At 42.1% G+C, this 13,090-nt stretch overlaps 1 protein-coding gene across 1 annotated transcript in view; it reads right to left on the reverse strand.

The window, feature by feature from the left end:
* The window catches only part of sik2b (salt-inducible kinase 2b), a 47,714-nt gene that overhangs the window by 12,560 nt on the left and 22,064 nt on the right, over window positions 1-13,090 (reverse strand). Inside the window, exons 4-7 of the mRNA XM_030440904.1 lie at window positions 11,602-11,763; window positions 4,507-4,631; window positions 3,630-3,753; window positions 215-441 (exon numbers count right to left, since the gene is read on the reverse strand). Of these exons, the coding sequence (XP_030296764.1) occupies window positions 215-441; window positions 3,630-3,753; window positions 4,507-4,631; window positions 11,602-11,763 (638 nt within the window). The remainder of the gene's footprint in view (window positions 1-214; window positions 442-3,629; window positions 3,754-4,506; window positions 4,632-11,601; window positions 11,764-13,090) is intronic.

Below are 13,090 nucleotides of genomic sequence, written 5' to 3' on the forward strand. Positions count from 1 at the left end.
GAGATTCTCAGATAGGAAAAGAGTGAGGCAGAAGGATGGCCCCATGCCTCCACTTGCCCGAGGTCTTATTCCACAGACTTTTATCCAACTTGTATCTGTTTGTTTATTTTAAAATCAGCTGCCTGGCTTGATCAGCTTCACCACTCATCTTAAGTGCACATGGTAAAGATGGTTCTCTGATAGTTCTCTACTTAATTATTACATAACTCCTCACCTCTATAGTCTTGTGCTGGTCGATGCCGAGGCTGTGCATCAGCCGAAGGACCTGCTCGCTGTACTCTCCCACGCCCGTCTCGCCCTCAGCAGACAGAGGCTGCTGGTACAGAACCGGCCTCTGTACAGGAGCATACAGAGCCATCCACTTGTGCTCCTTGATCTGGGCCACGGACAGACGCTTCGATGGGTCCAGGACCAGCATCCTGCGGATCAGGTGCTCACAGTCTGGGTGAAAAGAACAGATGTTTTTGTGAGACTTTTAAAACATTTTTTTTTAAAGCATTTCATACTTTGGTTTTTACAAAAAGGATTTGGTTGTTTATGTTAGATAACAATGAGCACCTCTTGTATAAGCTATGATGAAGCAAATTAAGCCCCGTCAATGCAGCCCACATGAAGTGGGGCAGAAATAACACTCAGAAGCTTAAAATCTGCAACATTCTTTTCTTAGTTTCCTATGCTGTCACTTCTGAGCTGCGTGGCTACACTCTTTCTACTCTCCCTCCCCTCCTAATGAGAGCTCCTCACCTCTAGTTAGTAGCTAGATGAGTTTGACGTCAGACACAGCTGGGTTCTTAACAGGATTACAGTTCCCCTGGCTGTGCTGCTCTGGCCTGCCTGCACCCCTACCGCCTGCACTGCATTCCTGCCCGCCGCACGGCATCTTTACCCATATACCCTGATGCTGCAGTCTTAAAGCAAAACAGGTGTTGTTTCAACAACTAAACCCTGGAAAATAGTTTTGAAATCATCAAGTCGACCTTAAGTTTTGATTCTGATCTCAAAATCCTTCCACAGATATCCTGTATTCCATCTCAGAGGTAGTAGAGAGACCTCAGCAGTTTATAAGCCCAAGGAGCTGACTGCAAACATGAACTCCCTGCTTCACATTCCTCCCAGTTGCTCTGCTGATCCACTAACGTCTACTTACATCACATCTTTTCTACCTCATGCCTGCCGGTTTCACTTTCTTTCCCTGCTACATGCATAACCACTGTGCCCTTCACTGCACTTTAATGCCATGCTGTGGCATCTTCGCAGCTTGTGCGGCTGCTAAGTTACAACCTGCTTCAAATACAATACACTAAAATATGTTTGACCCACAACATACTCGGACTCTGCTCGTTGCTACACCCGTGTTTATAGCAACAGCCAAGGCTGGGCACATTTTTCAAAGCTTCTAACCACCAGGGCAAGCTTTGAGTATGTAAAGAGGTCGCCACTGCATAACCTTCCAGCATCTCTGGCTGATTGATTGACACACCGTTCTCAGCCGGGACGTTACACCACCATGACTTAACCACAAAACTATCCCAGTTAACACTTGTAATGTCCCAGTGGTGTAGAGTTTCACTGAGCAATGAGAACGGCAGTGTGTGGTTAGAAGTTGAAGGGCAGAGAGTGGGTACTGAGGCTGACTTATTTGATTTATATGACCAGACAAAGGAGCTTAAAAACAACTGACTATAACTGACAGATATAAAATATAATCACCATGTATGACTTTGGACACGAGCATAACACCACACATAAACATTTAGTAAATGAAGTGAAACACAAGCTGCAGTTTAAACATCAACAGATTACACTAGAATTTCAAAAACACCCAGTTTAGTTTCAGTGTGTAATGTGGCTGGATCAGTTGTAGGGCGAGGTGAGATGGCCTTGAAATAATACTAAGATATTTTATAGGCTATATTGCAATACACATTATGTATCTTAATATCTTAAAATCTCCTCTTAAGGACTTCATAAATTATAGGACTGGGTGACAAAATCAAATGTCACTATATATTTACATTTTACATAAAAACGCCATAAAATGTCGCCTTTATACTTAAACTTGGTTTGAGAGTTTTGGTTTTACACTTTTGTAGTTTCTCCCTTTGTAGGACTGGAGGGAATTAATGTAAAATACAGCAAACCTAATTGCAGGGTCAGAATCTAAAGGATGCTATTGCTATATACCTGATCAATCATCCTATCAAAAATGTAAGATAATATAAAACTTCTTGTCCTGATAACGATATAATATCAATATATTGGCCAGTCCTAGCTAGCTGTACTGCTGCCATGAGGAACAAAACAAGTGGCTGAGCTGCATGACATGTGTGCGTTTTTATTTTCGAACGGGAGATAATTAAGCTGCACCAATTCGTTTTTTACATATTCTAGACTTAAAAATGAATGGATTAATTGTGAGATTATTAAATAATGACAACAATTGTTTTTTGAAGCAATACTGCAAGCTGTATATGTCATGCACAGACACAAGAAACAAACTCAGGTATGGGCTGTTTGTTCTGGATAACATGACTCCAGGCTATTCTGTTCAACTATCCACCACAGCCTGCGCAACATGCAACAGCAGGGGAGACACAATAAAAAAATCTACTGTTGTTATCAAATGAGTAAGCTGGGAGTAGAACACACCGCACCACATCACATCACACTGCTAAGATATGTTTCAGTAAGAGTTTACTGTGCTGTACAAGGCTGTGCTGTGCACCACAGCACTGGCCGGTGAGAGAAACAAGAGGAGATGAGATGGATGAAGAAATCGGCACACTCTGTTCCCCTTGTTCGGGGAACAGGGGCTGGACTGGGGGTGGGGAGGCGGGTTTGAGTGTCAGTTTGGCCACGGAGCTGACATTACACTCCTACATTCCCCTTATGTCTTAACTGTTTCAAGCTCCTGAGCAGACAAAAAAAAGAAATCTGGTCGACTCTCTCACCAAACCCCCCGTGGAGAAAGTGCTACAGACATGCAGACGGGATCCAGAGAAACAAGACAAGAGGAAAAGACAGGGCCACAGACGGACAGGAAGATGTCTCACAGACAGAGAGCATGAGTCAGACAGACGTGCAAACACACAGAGAGAGACAGACAGGCGAGCTGCTGGAAGGCGTCACTGGCTCTTCCCCAGGTTACATAAACAGCTCCAGCTCTGGACTTAATCTGCTGCCAGCTAGCTAGCACAGCCGCTAACAGCAGGGCTGCTTTGAGACAGTTAGCCAACCTGACTCACCCTGCGGCTTGCGCACACGCGCACGCTGACGCACGTACACACATTCAAAGGACAATGACAGAGCCTCTCCTCCTGTATCCAATCAAATGAGCGGAATACTCTCTTGTTAATGAAACGACCCTCTGACTGGGCGCAGCCACAAGAGAGTCTGCTGCTTACATTAATATATGTATGTTGACTGAAATAGGAAAGTGTGAGCCAATGGGAATTTTCACTCCATTTTCACCTGTTCGACTGCGTACTGTGATATAAGGGAGACTGAGGGTATCTCACAAATACACCGCATGCGTGTACATTTACAGGAATGTGAGGTAGAGGGGGGTGAGAGCTGGCACAGTCTCTCATCTTATTTTGTGTTAAATATACCAGAGAGTCTCTCCTTACCTTCAGTCATGAAGTAAGGGATGCGAAACCTTCCTTCTAGGACTCTCTGTCGAAGCACAGGCAGGGTGGGCCCGTCGAAGGGCAAGGCGCCACACACCAGCACATACAACACCACCCCCATACTCTGTGAACGTGAATACATGCACACACAGAACACGGTCAGGGCAGGGGATAAATCAATCTGAAGTGTCTGGATGTAAGTAAGCATGATGGCATATAAAAGTGCTGTACTTAAGTACGATTTTGAGATTCTTGAGCATTTCCATTTTCTGCCACTCCATGCTTCCACTCGACTAAATTCGACTAGACTGACCTACTTTGAAGATTGCATGCTGCAGCTGAGCCAAAGCAACACATTTTTAAAGTTATTTATTTATTCTGTAATCGGATTTTTAAAAAATGAAAAAGATTTTAATAATGAGGAAAACGCTGAATATCAGATCTGATAATCGTCCAGGCAAATAATTGATCAAGCCATAGCATACTTTCTTACAACACTGTAAATAAGGTTAAGATTATTGTTTGCATTCACGACCATAAATACGGTACACATAAATACATGGTCTTTCACACATACAAACACATGCAAAAATATGGTAGATGATTGCGATAAGCTGGTTAAAAAGTGTGGTTGGGAAACATCATGTGACAGGAACAAAAACTGCTGACTTAATCATTCACACGCTGTTTCTATTATTAAATATATGTAATTTCTCAAAAATGTATTGCATCAGATTATTTCCTGTAGCTTAGCAATGTAAATGTCAAAACAAAACTGCAGCAAGGAAAAAGATCCATATCTCAATTCAATGCATGTGTCGCTTTATTTGGAAAAAATATGATAAAAATAAAGTGGTGATGCAATTGCTCATCTTACCCAGATGTCTAGCTGCGGGCCCTCATACTGTTGGCCTTCAAAGACCTCTGGAGCAGCGTAAGGCGGGCTGCCGCACCATGTGGCCAGAGGCTCCCCAGGCTGGAAGAAGTTCCCGAATCCAAAATCTACACAGGGAAGAACACCAGGGGAAGGAAAGTAGAGATAATGAATCATTAGGCCCAATCAAACATTAGGCCCTTCCAATATCTGCTGTGAGCACTGTGCTGTATACAAAAAAGAAAGCTCTAACTGTAAGTATAACTTGTGACTGTAAAAAGGGAAGAGGTCAGGAACACGGTGATATTTATAATACAGCTGCTGATGTAATGAAGTGGTCAAAGTGGACAAAGAAAATGTCCAGAACAACAGGTGGGTTATGTCTTCGTAAGTGTCTCCATGGGGTCTGCAGAGGTTTTGCGTAACGTAATATGTGATCCACATATTTGTGCGTTGAGGAAATGGGCCTTTGCATGAGGTAACCTCCCCTGGAGACTGACATGAGGTCATCAACGCTACACTCAGATTGGTTGTCTGTCTGATTCGACTCCTCAGAGGTAGAGGAGAGAGAACTTGCACTCGCACAAAGTCACACAGAAAAAAAAAGGCTGAAAAGTTCATGTCTGCCTTTCATTAAAATCCAACTAAAAGCTGCAGGAATATCTGCCAGATTACACCGAGCCAACTAGAGTGTCTGCAATTACTCTGCCAGCCCCCTTTTTTCTATTACTTCCTTCTCCAACGATCTCCAGTAAATTATCCTCTGTCTTCTCTCCTCATTTGAGTTTACAAGAATTGCTACTTACTGACCAACAGGAAATTAATTACCGACTATTTCATAATTGACTCGTACTTTCTGGGTAACTTCTCAGAAATGAGGGCTTTTTACGTTACTGCCTCATTATCATCGTAAATAGAACTTCTCAAACTTGTGACTGGGACTGGTCATATTGTGGCTCAACAACAAAGTGAATCAACTGATGATAGATAAGAAAAAGTATTCCATACTTAGTTGGTTTGTTACCACCGGTACCCTGTGATGGTGTCATGGGACCAGGCAGCAACGAGAGCAAACAATCAGGCTCGCTTAACCCTCCACCCCCACCCTTTTTTTCCATAATTCGAAACAGTTACATAAACAGAAAAATTGTATTGCAAAACAAATAAATAACACTGATAAAAAAAAAATCTGGCTTACATAATAGGGCTAGAGGTGATGTGGGTTCGCACACACACACACACACACACACACACACACACACACACACACACACACACACACACACACACACAGACACACAAACGTCACAGGCATGGACTAAGCAGTGCGTGAGAGAGTAAGAGAATGTGAAACTGATTCCTTTACATCAGCTTTGCTCTGAATCACCACCCTTTACAATTAACCACACACAATCTAAACAATATGCACATTTAGTCTAGCCTTCGGGAGTGGACAAAAATATATAAACACCCGTCAGTATAATGAAATACAGCTTAACAAACAGCCATCAAAAATGCTCATCAACACCCCCTGTAAAACAGTTTCAACAGAAATTAAAAAGTATAACCTTCATGAAGGAATTGTTGCATTGGTCTTAGCTAGGTGAACCTAATAAACTGGCAAGTGTATAAAACAGCAGGATGCCAGAGTAATGGCCATTTTTCCTCCATAAATACTAAAATTAGTTTGCTTATTAATTGTCCATTGTGCGGTGGCCTTGAAGGTCAAAACAAAACACTACAGAAAACACAATGTCATTTCATTAAAAAAAACAAAAAAACATTTCACAAGTGTTTCAAGAAATGTAGTTGTGTTTGGTGAACAAATCTTGTTGTTTGTCCTTCAGGGCCACCGTACCATTGACTAACTGTTCAAAATAACTTAGGGCGTGTGGGTATCTGGAGGCCTAATGCTTTTGAACTTAACTACTGTTTACTCTGATTGCAACATCCTTTTCTGGCTGGGGAAGGCTAAATGCTCCAAAACTGCTTTAAAAATGCGGCTGCTGATGACGACAATGATGCAGAATCTCTACTGAATGCTTTACTTTGACTGTAAAAAGGTCCTGGAAATTCTAGCTCACTGGAAAATACATGTAGGATTGAGGTTTTAGCGATTAGCACAGTGCAGACTCCACCTGAAAAGAATAACGAATGAATGGGGTTCCATGCATTTACGCCATTTAATCACTGCAGTGCAGGTAGTGGCAGGTGTGGCTTAGGCAAAGTGGAGGTTAAAGTGGAGCGCCACAGAGGGGTTTTTATTGCAAGTATGTTTACTGTCTGATGCTGCTGTGAAGGTGCGATGTGAGATTCAGGCACAGCAGAGCAGAGCAGAGCAGTGCAGTTGGTTTATCGTCAGAAGCTGTGACCCATTTCATGGAGCTGAATACTGAGCAGACTGGTTGACGTCAAAGACTCAGGCACACTGCAGGCTACTAACAGAACTCATAACTCATCAGGAGGGGCGGGGCGGGGGAGTATGTGTGTGTCGCGGCACAAAAGTATTAGCATAATATTAGCCCAAACATGTCACACTGGAATACACTCAAGCGAATGGCTTATAAAACTGTGTTTGTGTGTGATTATCACAAGTGTGTGAGTGATATCATCATGCTGCAGCATCCAGCAGTCAAAAATGTAACCGTGTCATTTCTAATAGGGAACGAGCATTTTTATAGTCGTGGCTGCAGCTCGGAGGGAGCTCTATCTCCTTCCTGTTCTTGTGCGTGCTCGTTTCTTCTCTTGTTTCACACTTTTTATTCCTCACTGTCTTGTATCCTACATATGCCTCAGGTATCCAAAATCTCTTAGAACCTAGACATACCACTGCGCAGTTGTATGCCTCCACCAAATCAAGTGGCAGTTTACAACCATGTCTGTAGTGAAGTCTATGAAGGAATTTAATAAAAAGATAACAAGTGTAATGTTTGTTGAAATGGAAGTTGTTCCTATATTGACAAGTATGATTCAAGTGATTCATTCCCATTGAGAAACACGCTGTCATCATTTAGAAACTATTTTTACAAAGGAAGTTTCATCACATGGTGCAACAAACCCTCAATCCTTCAACCTGGCAGCACAGAAGACCTATGAGTCATGTTGAATAATGGTCAGAAAAGTGTTTTGCAGAACATTATGACACCACAGTGATAATGACCTTTGACATTCTGTATATAAAATGCCATCACTTCGTCATTTAAACCTATTACAAATTAGTGTAAAATGTTTCATAATTAACGTATGATTTCTTGAGTTATGGCCACAAAATCCTAGTCAGTTCATAGTTCAGTCCAAGTTGACGTTTATGCCAAATTTGAAGAACATCCCATAAGGTAATTATTAAGGACTGGAAGGATGACAACCTCCTGTCGCTTGAAAATTGTATTCATAAAACAGATTAACTTTACTTGGTCTGATATGATGAGTAGCTTATAGTGGCTAATAGGGCTGGGACGACGCGTCGATGTAGTCGATGTAATCGACGACATAAATTCGTCGACATGAATAATTTGCATCGACACGTCATCCCAAACAGGATGTGGTAACCTGCGGAGGCTGAGTATAGCCCCTCTCACACAGAGATGCTACATTAACGCCGCAGCGGCGGTTCATCAATTCAGTGCGAAGCACCGCTGGAATAAAGATGAACCGCCGTGTAATTCACACAGAAAGCTGCGCTGCCGCTCCTAAAGAGACGTGACAGTAGACGTGATGATGATGACGTCGGGGTGTTTCCCAGGTGTTTCCCCTGTCGATCTAAACCCGCCGACCGTTTAAAATGTGTAGTGATTGAGAACCCGGCCCCCTAAACATCCGGAAGGTGAAAGAGTTACGTTTTCCGTGCTAAATTACATTATTACATAATCACCATCAGTAAACAGGTCGCTGCTTGACACTGTCACTTGCGGGGACGGAGGCTGTTTTCTGGGGGAAAGTTCACTGAAGTCTCGGTCGGGAGGGCTGACCATCGCAGTGATTTCTATCAACACATCCACTTGAGTGAGTTAAAAGGTTTTTGCCGGTGACAAGACGCTGTTTTTCGGGCAGAAATGTGATGAAGAGTTGGTAGGACAGGCGGGAGGACAGACGCTGCTCCACCTACAACTGTGGTATTTTTTTCCTCATATAAGTTACCAACGACAGTTACAGTACTACATTACTTTTGTTTGGTCATGTAACGTTAAATTAATCGTTAGATTAGTCGACTAATCGAAAAAATAATCGCTAGATTAATCGTTTGAAAAATAATCTATTTTCAGTCCAACATGATCGTTGGTGGTTGTACATGAGCGATATCTGTGTATGTTTTTTCTGAGTTGAGGATCAGATGTTAAAAGTTGATGTCATGTATTTCTGAGCACCAATAAAGGATATTAGAAAAAAAGTTTAACTAAGACACCTGGGAAGTCCTTTCCTCCAAATTTGAACTTTAATTGTAACATTAAATATTCATGATTAAATTTGCACCAGAGCGAACACATTTCTAGGGGCCTTAAAAAAATCACATGATATGATCAAAAGCAAAAGAAGGACCCCAAGGCAAGATTGTTCAGTCAAGTGTCAACGGAAGCTCAATTGGGATGTTTATTAAAGGGTTATTCAATACATTAAATGCCTGATATATCGAGGGTCCTCCAATACACTGTTGCAAAAAATCCTGTATTTGACATTAAGCCAAAAAACAACATAGACCACAATAAACCAATATAACCAGAGATAATAAAGGAATCGCCATGGGGAAGAAATCCAGAAAACAACTCTCCATTCTCTAACCATTGTTTCACAGTGTATTGTATATCTACATATTATCCAACCCTGCTGGCTTCCATTAGTTTTTATTCCTATAGATGTATATCTGAAAGGTAATTAGACACCGTTTCTCCAAAAGGTGTTCTTGAGCTGTAGACTGTTTGTACTTTCGACATCACTTAATTGAGCATGAAACACCTTTAGGATTCGGTTCACTTTCAATGACACCACTCTGTGGATGGTTTCAACCTTGAAAAATTCCAAAAACGTTAACAAAGCTATAAACACACCGGAGATTCGAGAAGACGTATGACATATCAGATTTCTCGGATCTCTGAGAACATTTTTGCTTTGTTTACAAGTGTCTCGACACAACCTAACACGTGTGACTTACTTTATATTTTGCTGCTAAGCCACAAAGGACTGCCCTCTGCTCAACCTCTGATCTAGCAACTTGTTTTTGTTTTCTGTTATTTCTCCTCCTCTCTTTCCATCCCCTTCAATCTGCCAACTTGAACGTAAAGGGGCCATTTGAAGTGAAAAAACATGAAGGGCACCACCCGCTGCGGTTCCCCTCTCCTCTGCAGCCACCATTAGCATGACCTTTCTTTGACTGACCGCTGCCTGGTTAAGCTCCGCACAGAATGACCAGAGGTGGTCTTTAGAAAACAGGGAGCCATCAGGACCATAGGAAAGAAGCCAGAAGCACGGGTGCAGCATAGACACATATGTTTGGACATCATTTTCAGACAAGTGCTGAAAGGATTGTTAGAACAGACAACTAATAGAAATGTTGTGCTTTACATGCAAATTCTACATTTACGGTGTTAAGTTTGTATGAAAGGTGTGATACCAAGGTGTAAAGGATTTAATAAAACATTTAGAACATTTAAACCAATTAGAGATCACCCAATATGTTTATTTTTTTTCAGGGCTGAAACCAACTATTGTCTGGGTGATATGTGCATATATCAACAATACAATGAGACAAAATATGCATGATAAAATGTGTACAATAAGTCGACAACGTATCATGACAGGTCCATGTACCCGTCAAAACTTCTTTACTGTTTGCCTAACTTGTCTGAGTATGTTGTGTGTAAGAGCAGTACAGAACGTACCTTCCTGCTGATGTCCTCCTGAGAGACATTTTTTTTCTAATCACAAGCCAGGTAATGTTCTGTTCATTGTTTTCCTGCTTCAAATCTAATCTACCATGCGGACAATCGGCTGTGAGTCAGACCTGTTTGTGAAAATTACTGCTGGGGTAATAACATCTCCAGGTTATCATCTTGGACCCTTCTGAGAAACAGTGGATGGGATGATGCTAGAAATGAGGCAGCTGAAACACTCAGTTCTCTATCAGTTATTGTATAGTTCATTCTAATTTGTCCTTATCTGATTTGACCTTTTAGAACAGATGAAAGCTACTGAACACTGGCTTTGACTTGAATGAATGTTAACTGTCATTTTACCCACATTAAGGGACATTTATCAGACCAATAAACAATGGTTTCATTCTCCTGGAGTCCGTATCGAAGTACATAATAGAATATGTGAAGTCCTTTGAGGATAAGAGGCCATTTTCCCTGGAGTACACATGCATGTTCAGTGTGTCTGGTAACATTTCACACCTATATTTATAGTAACCCTCGTGTGATCGGCTCACCATAGATGGATTTTAGTATCAGTATCTCTGAATAAAGCCTGAGATAACCCTCGGTCTCTTTCAGAACATTGTCAAAGACAATGCCTTGCATGCATCGCTCCTTATCATACTCCCTTTATTCACCACTCCAAATGCAGCCTAACCATATCATCAACTCCTCTTCCTCCTCCTCCCCCTTGTCCTCCAATTAAAGCCAAAGTCTTCCCTCCCACCACCCTCATCCCCTCCCAGCCTCCCCTTCTCCACTCTGGGGAACAGCGGTAGGGTGACATTCTCACTAGTTGGCTCTAAATGCCAGTTGCTTAATAATCACACTTTGAAGCTTGTACTACAGACCTCCAGCTTAGTCTCAAATCTCTGCCTCAGGGTCTGTTCCCCTTTCTGTCCCCTATCTTTAACTCTTCTTTCTCAAAATTAAAGCTAGGGGTCACCGAGGAGGGGTTTTTGATCTCCTCTGATCAGTTTTGATAAAGACAGAGCAAGCCTTTGGATTCTGTTATAGCATCTTTCAGCCAACAGATACCTTGCAAGCAACATCGGACCACTTCTCAACATTGTGTAAATGGCTTTGGACAGGTAGTTCAGACATTTCTGGACAACATCAGCACTGAGATCATGGCAGGCGATGGATCAAAACTAAGTGCAGTCATTCATAAATTAATCTATGAGTATGGTACCTGCAATCTTGATGTTCATGTGGCCGTCCAGCAGCAGATTCTCCGCCTTCAGGTCCCTGTGGACAATGTTGCGGTTGTGACAATACTCCACCGCCGACAGGATCTGCCAGAACTTCCTCCTGGCCTCCAGCTCACTGAGACGACCATGCTTCGCCAGGTAGTCTGCAGCCAGACAGCGGAGAGAGGTGATGTTAGAAGTGAACGCAGATAATATTTTACACAGTCCTTTCAAACATAGTGTCAGGTATCACTTAGTACAGCTGAAAAGAATGCCTTTGTGCAGATCTTTCATTCCACCCAGTGTTGGTGGTTTTGTTGAAAGGATAATTTACTTCTGATGAGGTGCAGGCCCGGTGCCAGTAGTAGTTTACAGCTGCTCTACATTACAGCATGCTTTGTAAAAGTGACTCAGTGCAAGATGGACAGAGTAATTTTTCTTCGGAAACCCCTGTTCCAACCCTGTGCGCGAGTGAGTGAAAAGGCAGTGGTAGAGAGAATGCACAATGTTGTCATAGCCGGAGGAGGAGAGGGGAGGATGAGATTTCTGAGAATTGGTCTTTCGGTACGTAATGTCCACATTAGTACAAGTTGGAACAGGGAGTGAGTTGAGGAGGGGGAGGTTAGACAATCAACACTAAGTAAAAGTAAAAGTAAATATGATGCCGAGTTCTTATCCAGTGATTACAAAAACATATGGTTCATTTAAGGTGCTTTAAGTTTGTGTTTGTGTAGAAAAATCAAACCAGAGTCGCTCTGCTTTTGGGGGGCTATAGTCATAAATTTAACAGTCTTTTTTATCCAAGCATCCAGATCACTGACCTTTCTCTATTTGTCTGCTCTCACGCTTGCCTTTGCTGTTTTTCTAACCTTTCACACACAGTGTTGACAAATTTTTTACAAAGTCATCCTGACAGACTATTTTACGGGTTGCATGATTTTTTTTGCTGCCCCGTGAACTTTGGAAAGCGTGGTGTTTGTTGCTGTCGGCAGGGTTCCTCTTCACACCTCTCTGTCCAGATAGCTTGCAAACTCTTCAATTCACACTCTGTGGCAAACAAGATAGGACACTCCGTGTTGGCTTCTCCTTCCAGCTGGCATGGATACAGACCACCGACCAAACCTGACGACAACGCACAACAGCCACAACAAAGCCAGCCAAAAAAGTTTATATGAGTAAACCGAGTGTGCAGAATATAAGGAACGCAATTATGTGACGAACCACATAGGTCACTCTTATAAAAGATCATTTTTGTAATCACAAAGCAGATGGGGACTTGCAGCCTAGTTTGCTTGAGATATTAAAAACAACTTTTGCCTGCTCTTTGCGTTTGTTAGAAATACCTTTTAACTCTGCCTTTTTTTCCACAAGTAATATTGCTTTGACTTCTCTGGCCTGCACACACATTTACGTAAAAGATAAGATCATTGACAAGGTTTCAAAACTAGGCCTCCCTCAAGAAGATGCAGAGAAGTCACATTAAGCCAATTT

Source organism: Sparus aurata, chromosome 2 (assembly GCF_900880675.1).
Source record: "Sparus aurata chromosome 2, fSpaAur1.1, whole genome shotgun sequence".
NCBI classification, from domain to species: domain Eukaryota; kingdom Metazoa; phylum Chordata; class Actinopteri; order Spariformes; family Sparidae; genus Sparus; species Sparus aurata.